The sequence below is a fragment of the Aythya marila genome (genome assembly GCF_965140915.1).
Source record: "Aythya marila genome assembly, chromosome: 1".
NCBI classification, from domain to species: domain Eukaryota; kingdom Metazoa; phylum Chordata; class Aves; order Anseriformes; family Anatidae; genus Aythya; species Aythya marila.
This window is the reverse complement of record NC_139042.1, coordinates 174,443,684-174,461,428: the sequence shown is the minus strand read 5'-3', so window position 1 is coordinate 174,461,428 and position 17,745 is coordinate 174,443,684. Positions and strand designations below refer to the sequence as shown.

At 39.8% G+C, this 17,745-nt stretch overlaps 1 protein-coding gene across 28 annotated transcripts in view; it reads left to right on the top strand.

Moving 5' to 3' along the window:
• Positions 1-17,745, top strand: part of LOC309879335 (uncharacterized protein) — a 60,025-nt gene that overhangs the window by 36,361 nt on the left and 5,919 nt on the right. For 10 of the 28 annotated variants that reach the window (XR_014317697.1, XR_014317698.1, XR_014317699.1 and 7 more), the window contains 4 exons: positions 941-1,090; positions 3,122-3,203; positions 6,605-6,769; positions 14,213-15,226. Coding sequence is in view for 7 of the 28 variants with exons in the window: in XM_082762928.1 (XP_082619054.1) it covers positions 941-1,090; positions 3,122-3,203; positions 6,605-6,769; positions 14,213-14,402 (587 nt within the window). In the remaining 21 variants the exon portion in view is untranslated. Of the gene's footprint in view, positions 1-940; positions 1,158-3,121; positions 6,152-6,604; positions 6,770-9,377; positions 11,939-14,212; positions 17,725-17,745 lie in introns of those variants that run through there. The other 18 variants (XR_014317700.1, XR_014317703.1, XR_014317705.1 and 15 more) reach the window with 13 other exon arrangements.

The following is a 17,745-nucleotide window of genomic DNA, read 5'->3' as shown; positions in this document are numbered from 1 at the left end:
CTAATTCCCAAGAAAATCTTCAATAGTTTGTAGATTTTGTTCAGCAGATGTGCAGTCTACTGAGCCTGAACCAGAGCCTCCACCTGGCATTTGCACAAGGAGCACTCTGGTATCTCCTCTGTCCTTCAGCCTCAACTATGCATTGCTAGTTAGGTCTTTCTCGAACCTTTGCACTTGCCCTTTTCCAGACTACTAGGTCTTCTGAAGCCTATCTAAAAACCAAACCCAACCCAAAACAAAACAACCTTAAATCTAAGGGAAGCTCATAGATCTGGTTATCTTTTAGCATGAAGATAAGGCAGACACCTACCCAGACAGATGTGTTCCCTGTGTTCCCTTGCTAACTTGGAGTGGTGATTAAAATTTGCTAAGTTCTTTACATAGAAACATATCTGTATTTGAAAACAGATATTTTGATGATTTTCTTCACACTCTGGCCATATGCAATTAGAATACCGTAAAGTGGGGTCTGATTAAAATCCCTGTGAATATTTTAAGTTTTGGATCACTGCTGACATCTGCTGTTTATTCCTACCACATACATGAAACACAGAACAGGGAATTATTTTCCGAGTTGTTATTTTTATTTTTATTTTAAATTTTTTATTTTTTTGGGGTCTCAATTCCTTGCTTTGTTTTGCACAAGGTAACATTAATAGAATCACAAGATACAGGAAAACCTCCATGGTCAATAACAGTTCTTACAGGATTTTGAGATATGAAATAAGGAACCGGAAACAAAGATGAAATGGAATATTTATCTTTATAAATGACCATTTATTATTTTAAGTGTGGAAAAAGCTCGAGGTAGGTGGCCTAAGGAATGAAGCTCTCAATGTACAGGGCAGATATTTTGTCTGGAAGCTCCTTAGTTCAGGAATCACTTTTATGTCACGCATTTCTGCTGGGTCCCCTAAAATGCTGGGCTCTTAATCCACAGCTGGGCCAACTGGCTGCAGGCCACTGCAGGCTGGAGGGGTTATGGAAACAGTGCAAGAACATGGTTGCTTCATCCTCCTTGCACTCTCCGAGTCAAGCCCAGCACCACTGGTCCAAGGGGGCTCAGCTGCTAGCCTGGCCACCAGCCTGGGTAATGCTCCAAGTCACCCAGGCCTGTGTCACCACTTGGCGTCACTGGGACCTGCAGGAAACAACAGGTGTGAGGCACTGACTTGTTTCATGTAGGCTATTAAATGCCTGTCATGGTCACATAGTCACTGCTGGGCTGGGTTGGATCAACAATATGTAATGTACTTTGCATTGCAAGGTACCTTGACTCTTCCTGCTCTTGTCACTCATCCTCCCTTCAAACCTCACCCAAACAATCAAGCGGGATATAATAGTTTTAGGTAACATGATTTTCTCTGTGGTAAGGTCACAATTACAACAGACATCAGGGAGAAGACAAGCAAGGGGTTCTGTGGAAATCCCAGATTAGTCCCAGTAGCGTGGCACACAACAACATTATATTTCTGTTCTTAAATGAAAGCCAATTTCACTCAAATGAAGTCACCATGTGCTCTGATCCCAATACAACTATAAATTGCATTTCCTTTAAAAGGCATTGGAATTAAGCACAAAAACATTCCAAATTTTAGGATTTTTTTTCCCCTATGTTAAATATCGTGAGTCAGAGAAGAGCAAAATTTCAGGTTGTTTTAAAATCAGAAAAACTTCACAATAATATTTGGATTTTTTTTTTTTCTGTATTGTGGTATGACAGTCCATTATAGTTTCATTTTTCCAAATTTTTCTCCATAACCATTAATCCTATAATACATTTTTTTCTTTCTAAAATGCTTCGTTGTCAGTCCCATCAATTCTGGATCTGGGTTTTTAAGTGATTTCCAACTAAATTGGGAGAATTGGCAAAAGAGTGGTCCAGACCTCCTGAAGGAGACTGATAACATTTTAACACTGCCACTGCTGAGGTTCAGGTTTCTGGAGTCTCTCCAGCTTTGATTCTGTGATGATGTCCAGTTACTCTGGCTGGAGTTAGTAGGGTTCCCTCAGGAGAATAGATGGAAGCAGGCTACACTACTGGAAAAATTTTAGGTCATATAAGCAAGACAAAACCAAAATATTAATTTGGGGAAAAAGCTGGGAATGTTAACATTCTTTGTGCTAAAAAAAGTAGTATTTGTGTTACATTTCTCAAGAGAGTATAAAGACTGAAAATAGTGTGATAAAAAGACAATGATATGCCTGACATGGAAAATACTGAACTTTTTTTTTTTTTTTTTAAGAACTAAGTTAACAAATAGAGTTAGCCTCAAACATGTTATTATGTAAAAGTAGTAATACTGAAATTTAGAAAACTCATTTAAGTTGTATAAGAGGTGACTTTACTACTGCAAATTTGAAATAAGAAAATGACAGATGACACTAATTGTTTTGGATTAGAAGAGATCTGTACCTTTAAATTACAATCTCAGTGAGTATAAATAACGTCTCAGATGCCACTGAGATTTTCAAGAACCCAAGGCTAGGGCTGGCATTACATCTCCTTCTCAGGCCCAGGTCCCCTGCACCCTGAGACCAAGGAAGGGCAGGACAGATTTCCAGCCGCCCATGTGTTCCTTGAGAGGCTTCCATGTGCCCAGGGATCCAGTGGACATGGAATTACCATCTTTGCTTATGTCACTGAAGGTTTCTCTGGGTGTGCACAACCACAGTGCACTTGGGCTCCTTTTCTGTTGCACTCTGGGGTGGTGTGAGTAACAGGAGGAAGCAAATCCTTGCCTTGCTCGCAATCCCTGTTCTGTGTACAGCTGGTGATTGCTTATCCCATTGGTACATGAACACACTGTCCTTTCTTGAAGGGGGGATGGCAATAAGTACATTGCTGCATGAAGGTATTTCCATTACATTTTAATTATATGCAGCTTCAGCAAGTGGTACAAGTTGTTTTACTTTAATGACTATATAAATCACAGAACTGAGAAGGCTACTGATAATATGACAGAAATTACAGATCAGACCTAGGGGTTCAGGGATATTTTTGGTCTTCTGTGCTAGAGAATCTTTGCTATATTAAAAACCAAATATATATATATTTTTCCCCAGATTGTTTAGGTTAAACATTCCTTGCCATATCCTCAAACATCTTTTTCTCATTTAGGACTCAGAAAATGTCTATCTTCTGCTAATGTGAATTCTGGAGGTCAACTTCACCTTTGGCTGAATCACCGCATTTCGTCAAGGTGCTCAGACATGACTGCATTATTGACATGGGAGTAGAGGGATGGTGTGCTCTGAGTGCTGCCTTTGTCTCAACTCTGATCCTTGAAATGGGACTTGACATTTGTGGTCAATTAGAGAATTTGGTTTAGAGCTGGAGAAAATGCAAATTATTGTAACAACAGAGATGGTCAATGACATTAACCTGTTCTGATTCCTTTCATTACCAAAAAGAAGCTAGGGATGAAGAAAATAAAGCTGAGGCTTCAATGTTATGACAATCTGATGCAAACACATTGCAATCTGAAATGGCCATGGTAATAAATTGTAAACCAATAAATAATACAATTTTCATCATCTATTTTAAACATAAATTTGTCTTAAACTCTTATTATTTTAATGGGATTTGATTGAGAAGGATCTTCCTACAAGTTCAGTTGCAGGTGCATGTAACATATCTGGCCTGCACAAATACCCTCACTAAGACTGAGCCTCAGAAAGGTTTCCCATAAATATGTTCCTGATGCTCAGTAGTGTTTAAGGACTGTTTCCTTGTGGAAATACACTAGTTGCAGCATTCCCATAGGAATGAGTATTAATTGCAGCTCTACTTCTACTTATCCCAGTATACTGACTGCTGTGCAATTCATAAGGGTAGATTGCCATTACCCTGATTTAGACAGGTGGTTAGTTCTTCTTTCTTTCTCTGTCTCCCATCTTTACAAACAGAGCCTCACATCCAATCTTGCCATTGCATAGACTGAGGAAGTGATTCTTACCAATACTAACAAGGGGTTACAGTGAGGAGCAACATGCAGTACTGCAGTAAGGAAGGGAAAAATCTGTCCTGTTTCTGCTGCTTTATGACAAGTAGTGATAGGTATTACACTGCATCAGGAAAGATTCAGGATAGACATTAGGTGTAAAAAAACATTTTGTAAGAGCAAGTACAGGGAAGTGCTGGAACAAGTTGCCTCAAGAGATAGTGAAGGAAGACCAGGAAAATGGGGTAGACAAAGACAGTCAGGACTGATATGGACAGTGGTGCTCCTGCCCAGCTGGGGGCTAAGGGATGGGATTTGTAACCTTTGCAGATCCCCCCACAGAGGAATTACTTTGCCACTCAATTTGGTTTTATACACGTAAGCTGCCATTACTTCTGCCTGAACTTTGATACCTTTATGTTACTGAGGTTGGGCCTGGCACTCACGGACACCCAGCTGGATGCCAACTAACACCCCGTTTCCTTTCCTGTCCCTTTATACAGCTGATGCAGTGCTATAGCAGCAGGTTGTGAATGGAAGCTAGGTGAACCATGTTTTCACCCCTCTTCCCTAAAGAGTCTTTTAGCATGTTTCAGCAGCATAAAAGCAAGAGGAGCTGGACTGTAAGTAGGAAGCAGGAAGAATCAGTGGTTAGGAAAGTAGCCTGCACCATGTGTAACTGTGGTTAAATTACTGTGCTCTTTCAAACATAATGCTTTGCAAGCTCTCTCTTTTGCCCTTATAAAGTCTCATACTTTGTGTTTCTGCAGTTCACAATTCAACAGTGCTCTGAGGTTTTAGTGTACTGCCGTAGCAAGCTAGAGTGAAAGGAAGCCATTCTGTGATTCTGTGTGATTCTGTGAAGCATCCATGGAAATATTGCACCTATGCTCCATCCCACTATAAGAAATCTTAGCATGTGAAGAGCTGCTCCCTCTCTTTCTGTGTTTGCTCAGCCAGGTAGTGACTTTTAGCATGTATATCAAACTGAGCAAACAAAAAGCACGCAGTAAGTGTGGTCTACATATGATATAGTTTCTTCCTGCGTTTTCAGGTTTGAACATTAACTGCATACAGACAGGAACAAGTGTGAGTAACACAGACAGGAAAAACTAACACGGAATTATTATGCTAGCCTAGAGTCTCTACATTTTTTCAAAGAGACTTTAAAATACTGCATCAATACAAATGACAGAATACATCCAAGATGGAAGAGGGTCTTCATATGTATCATTTGGCAATAGTGTATAATGGTTATAATACTTGTAACAGCTGCTAGGAGCTCTGAAGCTACACTGCATTTATGGAATTTTCCATTGAGCTCTAAATATTCAGGTCACATACACAGTTAAATTTCCAGCAGTGGCAGTACAGATAAAAGCACTCCAACCATATGCCATAATTGTGCTCTATTTAGAGAGTGCAGCAACTCAGGCATTTTCACAGCAGTCGTCTTAGATACGGTATACATTCTGCTTTATAAATGCCAATTCATTAGCGCATGTAACACGTTGCATGCTGCTCGTAAAAAAAAAAGAGGGATAGGGCTGTGTTTCAGTGAGGAAGAAACATACAGAAATAACCTATTAGAAGGAGGAAATGAAAAATGGAAAGAAAAATGTCAAATTCAGTTTCATCTTTTATATGAAGATCTGTAGAATACCAAAGCCTATTTTGTAAGAAGATGTAAATAAGTGACAGCAATTTCAGTATCCATCAAATAATATTAAAAAGGCTTAATTGAGAGAGGAAGTGGTTTTATAGTATAGTGAACAAGTATGTGCATTTTGTAAATTATTGGCAGTGATACTAATCTAGCTACAATTTCAGGCTGAAAGAGTTACAACATTATTTTAATGTTTCATGCTGAAGGTTTTTTTACGTTCAGCAAGTACTAAGCTAGCAAATCTGACCAATACCAGATACTAAAAATGAAGGAAAAATCACTCTATGACTGTAATGAATTCAAGTAAAACACAAAGAAGAAAACACTAGAGCCAAAAAAAAAAAAAAAAAAAAAAAGCTTTAGTTCACCACTCTAAATTGGCCAGGAAGACATGTTCACGTGTTGTACTATCAGTTTTGAGACAGCCAGCATGGCTATATGAGATCAGGTGCTCATGAAAAGTAGGTCAGCACAGTCAATCAGATAGAGTTCCTAGTCATGTTAGACTTATGCATAGAACATTTTCTACCTCTGTCTACAACTGAACATGGTCCATCTTGAGCGGCAAATACATTAACTGGATTTAAGGTTTACTGTAATTGCAAAATTTGTCTATGCCCAAAATGTTGATTATTAGACTCTATTTGTAAGTCACCTTTCTGTGGCCTTTCTTTTTTTAAATTCAGTACATATTACAGGAAGGTGAGAAATACATTGACCTTGCACCTTCTCTGGGCTAGAAGCTCAAAGGAAACAGAGAGGCTTTTTGCTCACTCCTTTGGCCCTGTCCTGTCTTTTGTCCCATAGTGTCTGGGTAATATGTCCTATCCAGAAGCGTAGCCATGTCTCACCCAAGAAAACGTTAAGGAGGTCTGTGCTGCAGTGACACTTGGGATCAAGGTCATGTCTGGTACATGCCTACAATCTTGGCTGCTGGATATATTTTCTGGAGCCGGAAAAAATAGTTATAAAGCAGTATTTATGTTTCTGGCAGGCCTAGCAGAAGAATTTTACAATGTTACTGCCCCATTGGCCACCTTCTTCCTCTCTCACAGGAGTTTGCATCCTCTTTGCCACAGCTGGGAGAAGGAAACACCTGGTTCACATCCCCCACTCCAGCTCACACCAGGGAATATGGGCCTGAATTGCTGGCAAACAGGTGAGCAGCAAAACCTTATCCTTGAATTGAGGATAGATATATGTTCCCCATGACCTGCTTGGCTTTGGATCCAGTCAGCTGGTTGGAGGAATGGGAGGTAAGGTGCTAAGCTTGCTCATCTTTGCTCTGTGGGACTCAGGCCATGCAGTAGCTGCAATCCCTGGGCTGGGCTATGTCAGGACATGGGGCTTGAAGAAAGTATCAGGGCTCTGCAAGCCTCCTGGAGAGATACCACAGCTGCTGCATGGGCTCCTTTCCACACCTCAGGCTGTTGACTGCTGTAGTTCAGGTTTCTTTTCCTTCTGTGCACACCTGGCTCACCTGTGGAACTGGGCAGGAACATTATGTAGCACCTGAAATGTGACAGAAGCCAACTATTCAGCAGCTCCCAGGACTGCTAACTCTTTCTTCTCTGACCTTGACATCCAGATCTATTGAATTGTCATTCACATTAGGAGGAGATGTTTCTGCTCGGTGATACCTACTTAAACCATTGCTCTAATTAGAGCCAAGGAAGGTCAGGAGAAAATGAAAGGCAGAAAACCTAGTCCTCCTTCTGTAAGATACTAAAGCCTTACAAAGAAATTACAGCAACTTACCCATAGTTTCAAGACAGAGAGCTGATTCTTGCTATCCTAACTAGATTTTGACTGTTAAAGGAAGTATAAGTTTTCTTTCACAATGTGAGGAGCATGAAATTTTTGTGGAACAGCACCCAACCTCTGTTGGAGGCCTCCTTCCAGCTAATTGCCCTCGGAAGACTCCAAAGCAAATATGAATTTCCAGACCCATTTAACTGGCTCAGGCTGTTAAAAAAAAAATACCCCAAAGTCAGACAAAATCTCACTTTAAGGAGCATCTGGACAGCAAAAGCAATGACTAAATGGCTTCCCAAAATCTCTATCCCCAAACTTAATAAAAATTTTCAGTTCATCTAAGTTATATGTCTGGATGTACTGGGCCTAGAGATCTTTGTTTTAATACATTGATTTGAAGTTTATTATAGAAATGCTTAACACAGGTGTCACAGGTATAGAGAAAAAATGCAGGCATATAAAGAGGCAATCATAGAAAAACAGCGAGACATATATACTAAGATATATACGTATACAGTGTCTTATAATAAGGTGGTTCTAAACAAACAAACACAAAAACCAATTTTCTTCATCTGTCTCAAAAGAATCACAGATGCATTTGAATTTGCCAAGACATTCTGATTTATGAACGATAAATATGAAACAGGCATTAGAAGCTGCAAACAAGGCTTGATCATCCATCAAGCAGACAAACGTGATGGCCTGAGAAAGCTACTGATTGTATCAGGGTTTTGTTTGCCTGCTTTTCTTAGTTACATCTTTTTTTATGGGCAGTCACTTCCATTTTCAACCATTTGTGCAATCTATTTTGCAGTTAATACAGGTAGAAGCAGTTACTGCAAAATCAGTGAAAGAGGCAACAAGGCAGTTCTCCCTGACCCCTTTGATTTAATTTTGCTGTGTCCCTCTGTCCACACACTGCAGCATAAAATAAAAGGATTTGAAGTTGAACAGTCTGAATACACTCTCATTGCTTGTAGGTCATCATATCATTTTTCTGGAAGGCCCTAATACATAAGCTTCTGAGCTAATAAACCTTGGGAATGTGTGGCTCAATTTCAGCATCCAAAGCTAATGTAAATTAACCATCAGGCTATTTTTGTTTAAGTTTTAATTTTTATTCCCTTTTACCCACAGATGAAAATTAGAGAACGGTTTTATCACAAAAGTACAGACAAAATTTCAAATACTGGCTCTCTTTAAACAGCTAAATGACTGCATGGAGCTAACCTTCATGTTCCTCTGAGCCAAGTCTCTCTTAACTTTCAAATCCAGTTAAATCTTATTATCAGCTCATTTGGCAGAATTAGCATATTAAAATGGACACTTTCCAAGTGTTTTTATTTATTTATTTATTTATTTATTTTACACTCTTTCTATTCTGCTAATTCGATTACAAATTATTTCTTTACAAGGCTTAATAATATATAATGAATTAATATAAGAAAAAGACCAAAGAATATATGATTGACCATGTAAGAGGTAAGTAGTCTTATAAGCTGTATATTTATGCTGATAGATTCAAATCTACATGACATGTAAAAAATGAAACAATCAACCTGACCCAAATCTATTGGAAACGAGGATTGTTTCATTATCACATTGAAATACCAAAAGTTGATGATGTTAACGTAAGTCTCTTTGGATCCTGTTTTGGATCCAAATTTAGCTACTTTGCCTGCTCAGTCTGAAATACTAAATGTGCTATAATTTCCTTATTTAGCACCAAAATAAAAATAACTTGGTTATTTACTGGTAATCAATGTTATTCTCAGCATAGATTCTATTAGAATTGTTTTGACCACACCGGGATGGATAACAGCTGTAAACTGTTGTGCTGGTAACATGCAGTGATCTGAGCTCAAAGCAAAGATACAAGTACAATTCGTATTTATGTGTTGTCCAGGAAACTGTTTCCACCAAAAATATTGCTACCAAACATAGAGATGTGAAGAATGCTCTAATTACTTTTGTGATGGTAATAGGTTTTCTGTGAACTTTTTCAAATCTAGGATGTGACCATTATGATCAACTATTTGAAAACTATCAGCAGACTTCAGATTTGGATTTGGACATTACAAGATGACCTATAATTGGAACACAAACTATCTTAAAAACCTTATTTGCAAAAGATGAAGAGGTGCTTTTAATACCATGTGAATTGAGAATTCCAGATCTATTTACTTAAATCCTCATTAAAACTAAAATACAGAATCATAGAATCATTTAAGTTGGAAAAGACATTTGAGATCATCAGGTCCAACCATTAACCTTGCACCACCAAGTCTACCACTAAACCATATCCCTAAGCACCACATCTACACATCTTTTGAATACTTCCAGGGATGGTGACTCAACTACTTCTCTGAGCAGCCTGTTTCAATGCTTCACAACTCACTCATTGGAAGTTTTTTCCCCAGTATCTAAACTAACATCAAAAGGCTCAATTGACACTATTTCCTCTTGTCCTATCCCTTGTTGCTTGGGAGAAGAGAGTGACCCCCCACCCCACTACTACCTCCTTTGAAGTGATGGCAGAGAGTGATTAAGGCCTCCCCTAAACCCCCTCCCTCAGCCACTCCTCAAAGGACTTGTGTTCTATGCCTTTCACCAACTTCATAGCACTTCTTTGGACATGCTCCAGAGCCTTGATGTCCTTCTTATAGTGAGGGGCCCAAAGCTGAACACAGTACTCAAGGTGTGGCCTCACCAGAGCTGAGTACAGGAGGACAATCACTTGCCTGGTCCTGCTGGCCACATTATGTCTGATACAAGCCAGGATGCTGTTGGCCTTCTTGGCCAGTTGGGAACACTTGCTGGCTTTCTTTGCTCACATTCAGCTGGCTATCAACCAATATCTCCAGATCCATTTCTTTCAGGCAGCTTTCCAGTCACTCTTCCCCCAGCCTCTAGTGTTTCATGGGGTTGTTGTGCCCCAGGAGCAGGACCCGACACTTAGCCATGTTGAACTGCACACAGTTGGCCTCAGCCCATCAGTTCAGACTGTGCAGATCCTTCTGCAGAGCCCTCCTAACTGTGAGCAATACTTGTGCCTACTTTGGTGTCATCTATGAACTTACTGAGGGTGCACTCAATACCCTCATTCAGGTCACTGATGATGATATTGAAGACAACTGGCCCCAGTACTGAGACCTAGGGACACCAGTAGTGACCAGCCTCCATCTGTATTTAACTTCATTCACCACATGTCTTTGGGCCCAGCCACCCAGAGAGTTTTTTACCCAACAAAGCGTATGCCTGTCATGTACGGCACATGAACCAGGATTAAGGGAAATATGTTGCATAAGAAGGCAATAAATCACTGCACTGAATGCAGAAGAAAGTTTTATTGACAAATTTGGCCTTGAGATTTCATGCTCTTTACCGCCACTGAAAAAAAAAAAAAAAGTAATATTTTACCAGGCAGCCTATGGTGTTCCTGGCCTACTCATTTGTGTGTAAAAAAAATACTGAAAATACCCACGCTTATTACTGGGCTTTTTAGCAGTTCCCCATGAACTCATGAGGCAACCCTGTCTCTTCTAGAGACAAGCTATATTTGATCAGCAGAGATAAATTGGACTTCCAGTTTCTTACCGAGTTGTCCTCTGTTCCTTCCTGCACTCTGGCACTACTTATGAGTCAAACCAAATGGGTCTGTGGTTTCCATTGAGTCAGTGCTGCAATCCTTAAATTAAAAAGTTTTATTACTTACTGATAGGTATACTTGTAGGAGGACTGTCAAGACAAATTTCTCTGTCTCATGGAGAGGTAATGGTCTGGGATAGTGACCAAGCATGCTGAAGAAACACATCCTAAGTGGATCTACTGCTACTTATTTCCAATGTGGTTTACAAACCCTGGCATGGGCCTTTATGATGTAGTCATTTTCAGCAGTCACTTTGCTGAATAAGACGTGTCTGGTACTTTCATTAACTTTCCTTCTACCCAAAGACATATAGGATATGAAAATCCAGTAGATTATTTTAATTCTTCTGTCATTGGAATTTTAGAATAGACTCAAGCAGTGATGTAAAACCAAATTGAGAAGAAAGAATGACAACGTGACAGGTCAAGTCCAGAGCTGTTCTCAGAGCTGAAAATGTTTCTGGAATAGGAAATCTCTGTTCTGGTCTCATCTTAGCCCCCAGCTCCCTCTCAATCGAAGGCCATGCCTTGCCATTCTCCTGGAACGGGGCTAATATTCATCTATGTCATGGACAAGCTCTTATGCTGTTAGCAGTTAAAGACCACAAGAAGTCAGTATATGCCCAAGCTGTACATTGCTGGGAGTGAGCTGGTCTGGGTAGCAGTCTCCTACACCTAGCTCTGTTGGGTCCCCAGATGAAGTGCTGAGACATCTTCCAGATCTGTGCCAGGTAATTAAGCACCAAGATGAGAGACACACATACACTGATGAACATGACTGGACCCTTGTTGCACCTGGCATTCTTTTTCAATCCCCCAAATAAAATAACAACTTATTTTTAATTATCTCAGGGAACTGTGGTCTCCTACAAGAGTGGTTGCTGAACTGGAGTTCTGATCACCTTCTTCTTACATAAATGTTTAACTCTAGAAAACAGGATTGTAACTAATCACTTGTTCTTCAGGCTATTTTTTTTTTTTTTTTTTTTTTTTGTGTGTGTGTGTGTGTCTTGCTTCTTATTCTAATTCATGAAATAAATTAATTAGTATAACTGGTCATGAATGTTTTGTGTATGTTATTTTGCATGCTCACCCCTTCTTCTGCCACTTATTTTGATTGATCACAGCATGTATACATTCTTAGCAGACTTAACCACTATGTGTAATGTGCCAGAGGGAAGAAAAGTCTCTCAGTGTTCTCAGTATTTAACTAAAAGCATTTGAAATAGCAATAAAACACACATGCTGCAAAACCAGAAAAGAGCAGGGCTCTGCAAACTGGAAGTTCTGTCTGCAGGCTGGGTTGATTCAGATCAAGGTTTTCACAGCCTGTACTTGAGCCTGAATCAAAAATTAGTTGTTTTGTTACATAAGGTTATCATATAAGCTGGTATTGTGCTTATTGTAAGCAAATTATAGGTCTTCCAAATAAATGTTTTTAACTATCACAACTTAGATATGTGATCAATGAGACAATGTTGAGTGCACGCCACGGAAACTGCTATCAAGAGCTATTTTACAGTCTTACCACTTCTGAAGCATGTTTTTTTCAAAATTGTCTTGATTCTTCAGGTCCAGTTGATGTCTACAGAACAAACCAAAGCCCATGCCAAAGGCAAGTGGCAGAAGGCCCAAGTCCTAAATCAAAATTTCTGTTTCTGGGTCTTTTCAAATTATTTGAAGTCAAGTAGCCTTTCTGTCTGGAGCATGTATAGCCAGCTATTTACAGTGTGGGTATTAGGGATCTTCTGCTCAACGGAAATGTTGAAATCCAGCTTGTGTGTGTACAGGAAAGTCCTTGAGTGACTTCTATGGAGCCAGCCCAGGTGGGGCTTGCAGCAGCTTGACCAGAGCCATGATATGTCACTGAATATTGTTACTCCATGCCATAGACTGTGAGGGGTCACTGCTGTGGGCAGCCCTGGGTACAGGGAATCACCCTGACATGTGGACATATGGACATGCACACCCTGTGCTGAATCACCTGGTGCTTGGGTGTCCCAGCCCTGAGTGTCCTTGTGAATCACATCGGCTGCCTGGACCAGATAGGACGAGGAACTGGTAAAAGTTCACTGAAAAGTTCATGGGGTGGAGAAGTAGGAGCTGGCCCCACATGCACCCACTGAGCTTCTGTAGGATCTTTATCAGAGTCTGTGGAACATAAAAGCAACCCAATTGCTTCCAGATCCAAGCCAGATCTGGAGGCACGTCAGGTGCTTTTGTGTGGTGCTGCATTTATAGGAGCAATTCAGCCAATTCATGGTGATGTTGCATCTGCAGTGGGTGCTGACCTGCCAAGCTCTTTGCCGGTTTTGCAGCAGGCTCCCTTCCTGACCATCAGCTGCCCATGGTTTACTACAAGCCCCTCTTCCATATGGATGCCTCTCATTATGAATACTTTCCAAACAGAAAGACACAAACATGCTAGTGTGATATATCAAGCATAAAGGAGAGCTACCTGAAAGAAATCACACAATCACTGCCACCTCTCCCATTTTAGCACTATAAAACACAGTCAGTTTTATCAGTATCATAAAAAGTAGGAAAACATTACCAAAAATTGCAATATAAGATAACAATTCTGTTTTAAGAAGTTTTATGTTCCTTTTAATGTGGACAATGGGGTTCTGTGTTAATGATATAGGTGAATATTTTTTAACATATCTAAGGTATAGTTAAACAACTCATTGTAATAGGAAGTCAACAAGAAATTACAAACATAAATGACTTACTAATGACAAATTCCTGACTAAGAGTCTCAACAATGCCTGTTAAGTATCCTGATCCAAATGTAAACTCCATCTCACAACTTGAAACTGCTAGAAAGGGAGGTGTTATCATGAAAGAAACATTGTGTAAGTGCTTTGTTTTTAATAAGCATTTCTTAAGCTGACATCTCAGATACCAGATACAAGAATAGAAGGAGTCTCACTCTGACCGAGTTGGATTTTAAATGTTTGACCTTTGTCTCATGTATTAACTTTCCTCTTACCAAATGGAGATCTTGTCATATAAGACATACTTGTTAGCAATGTTTAATATGTGATTCCAGGTGATGGCAAGCAGGATTTGCTGAAGAGAGACTTTGCCCATGCCACACTTTCAAAAGGTTTTATTGAGGTGTCTGTGGGAGCTCAGCTGGGTGAGCATCACTCAAAATCTTGGTCACTAATGCTGGCTTTTTCTTTCATGTGTACAGGAAAAAGGCTAAACTCATGCCAGCTGAGATCACTACCCTTCAGAAAATGATGCCTGAAATCTTATTGTGCAATGCAGAAATACAGAATCCACATCACTTGTTTCTGGAAAAGCATGGCTGGGATTTGAGAAAATCTTGCAGAGGAGAGTACAAGACAATGGAAAATGAACTTCAATTTCTAAACCTATAGTGTGCTTTTAAATGGAAAATGAGACTGCAATGACAAAGGCTTGGGGGAGGGCTATTTCTGTACCATCTTTGGGAAGCCAAAGTGGTCTTCAGCCACTGGTGTTTTTGTTAAGTATGACAAAGGAGAAGTTTCCCAGTTCAAACGTCACTTGTAGTAGTTACACATCCAAAAAGTCAAGTAACCCTGCTAATTACCTCTCCACAATATCTGGTCACTCTGGTCACCAGTATACAGCCACAACATAGGCAATTTCTGCTCAGCTAACTTGCAGATTATTTTCTAGTTGTCCAACTGACAATGAGTTGTGAAGGTCATGAAGAGTTTATATTTGCTTAAAAGAAAAATAGATTTTTAACAGAAAACTTTCCCTGAAGCAACATGATTTTCCTGTGAACTGTTTTCCTTCCAGAGGCAGTGCTCAGCTGACAGACTGACAGCACCAGTGATTGGTACTACTTGCTCCTGCTGGCTCCAAGAACAGTCAGCCCTTAGCTTGTCTGTGGTTTTTTTTTTGTTTTGTTTTGTTTTGTTTTGTTTTTGAGCAATGGCAACTTATATATCTAAGCTTGCAAGATTAGCAGCCTCTATGGAAGTGGTACAGAGCAGGCCCCAAAAGGAAGAAGAAAATTGAATGATGCCTCATGTATGTCTCATGTATCTTAGCTGGACAGTCTAATTTTTGAATTCTTGAAGCAGCAGCAGTATCCTGTGCACTTTTATGAATGCAATCTGCTCAGTTTTGGAAAGAAATGTTCCTGCTTTCAAGTAAAAGAGAGCATCTGAAGAGGCAGCATGTGATACCTCATTTTCAGCCTGCTTACTAGGTGAATGCAAGGCAGGTTTGCTGATTTGACCTCACTTGCTGCCCCAGGAGACAACTCTTTTGAACTACCACATGCAGAGGTACCCAGGTTGTCCCCTGGCTGCATACAGATCTTGTCTGTCCCAGGGAAAGCACTGTGATCTCCATGATGTGCAAGCTGCCAGAACTTGTCAGTTATAGACCAAAGTCATTCTAGTCCTGGGAGACAAAGGCTTTCAGGATGAATATAGACCTTAAAGTGTGTAACAGAAGAACACAGCTATGTCTAATCATTGATGAAGCTTAGTAGCTTTTTAAGTAACTTGTCACTGGTTTGTTATTGGGATTTGTTATTCTACAGGTATCCAGAGGCTGTGTCTTTTCTATTAAAATTTTCTGTTGTCACACCAGCAGTAATAACCATTAGTTTCATGTTGTGATGCACAATTATAAAATCTATATTGAAGATGAATTATCTTGCTATGTGCTAATACTGCTGTACCCTTTGGTGAAGCTTTGTGCATTGCCTACATCACTTAAATCTAATGTGATTCAGCTTGAGCAGCCTTGATCATACTGTGTGATGATACAACTGATAGACTTGCACTCCAAATAGATAAATATTTAAAAACAAATTGTCATCAAATATGACTTTGGAGATTTAGGGTTTCTGAAGGCAAATGTAAGGCACTGGCAGCTGGATGTCATTTTATAAGTGTTCCCTTCTAATATGAGGCAGTTACAGTGCAGGTCAGTATGGAAATTTAGTATTTAATTTTTCAGGCTCCAGTTTGAAAACAGAATTTCTGAATTTCTTGACAATACTACTAGGGATTGATGGAAGACAGCACATATCACCCTTTAATTTCTTTAAGCCTGCAACAAACTCTTACACATGACAGGGCTTAAAAATACAAGTGCTAGGAGGAAGCCCTCTGGAGATCATCTCTTTACTTACCAGTGTGTGAAAGAAAAGGTCAGGTTTATTTTTTTGGATCTAAAACTGACTGCTTTACTAGAGGGAAAATCAACATTAAAATTGTTTAGCCATTTGCAATGCTAGTCGGAAGAATATGTACAGCCTTCTGTGGTACTGTAGCTTAGCAAAGGTCATTGAAATGTTGATTTAAAGGAGCCCCATCTCTAGGATCAGCTGCCTGTGGTTGGATCCAAATCAATGTCCTTCAACCCACAAGAATGTATATTTAATATGGTAACTTATTTTGTGTCTAACATCTGAGTGATGTTTTTTATAACTGAGTGAGGCATTCTCTTTATATGACTTAATCTCTTCTGGTCTGTCGTTATGCTTTAGATATGATGTCATAGCCATAGATCCCATCTCATTTTACAACTCATATCTCCATGTCTCATCATGGAGTTGGAGGATGTTTGGGTCTGACCTGGCAAACCAGTCTCTTTCCTCAGGGGTTCTGACAAACCCTTGTTCTGCTCTCTGCATGCCCAAGGTGGTGTTCTCAGGGATGATCCAAGGCCCTCTTGGGTCTGTTTTGCCAGTGACACAGTGGAAAATCCTTGGATTCCCTTCCCACCATGAGCTGAAACTAGAAAAACTCCTGCAAGTCCCATCTCGTTTGCCTCAGTTGTGAACTGAGGTGCTCCATGGTGACCTGATGTAAACTCACTCTCACACGCCAGTTAACATATCCTGGGTTAACTCTCACATGCCATTTAACATATCCTGGGTGGCAACACTGACTTAGCTGCGTGCTGTGCTCTGGTACTCATCTGTGTGTGCAATTAAGACTGCCAATGCCACATCTTGTATTTCTGAGCATGCTGAAACATTCTTCTGTGGTGGAGTTTTCTGGGGCTGAATTTTCCTGTGCCTTTAAGCATGCAAAAGGGAATGCGATATTCTTGGAGCTAAGGGCATCTTATTTTATGTCCTTTCATTGAAATACTTGTGTGAAGTGCCTTTAAATTTTAGCTTATAATCTGTATTGTTTTAGTCAACATAGTTAAAACATCCCTGTGGAGGAGTAAAAGGTTATTGTATAATGGCAACATGTGACCAACAAGCAGTACTTTGGTATATCTCAATTAAAGTTTACAGTGATTGCATTGTCACAGAGATAATTTTTTTCTTAAAAATGAAGCCAAGATTAGAGCTGCATGGGTAGCATATGTTTATCTTTTATACCCATAATGTTTAATGCAAAATTTGTCAGTAAAAATTTAATTGAGGAAATTGAATTAACTTTGTAATAATATGAGAAATGAAAAAGACATTGTCAGGGGTTATCCCTCCTGCCACCCCTTGGTATTTTAGTTAGCATAGCTGTTTCCTAGCAAATATCTTACCAGTGGTGAAACAGCAGGTCTTATGTTAGAAGAATGACCCCTACGTTTTCTGTTCTGTCTCAGAAGGATGGAGGGTTGCCTGACACCATGCCAGGTTTCCAAATAGCCCTAGCCCACCTTACACTGTTATCAGTACAGAGCTATCAGTCTTCATAGTACTCCTGAATCTGGGATCAGAAATTGCTTTACCTTTGATTTTTCTTTTTTTCTCTCTCC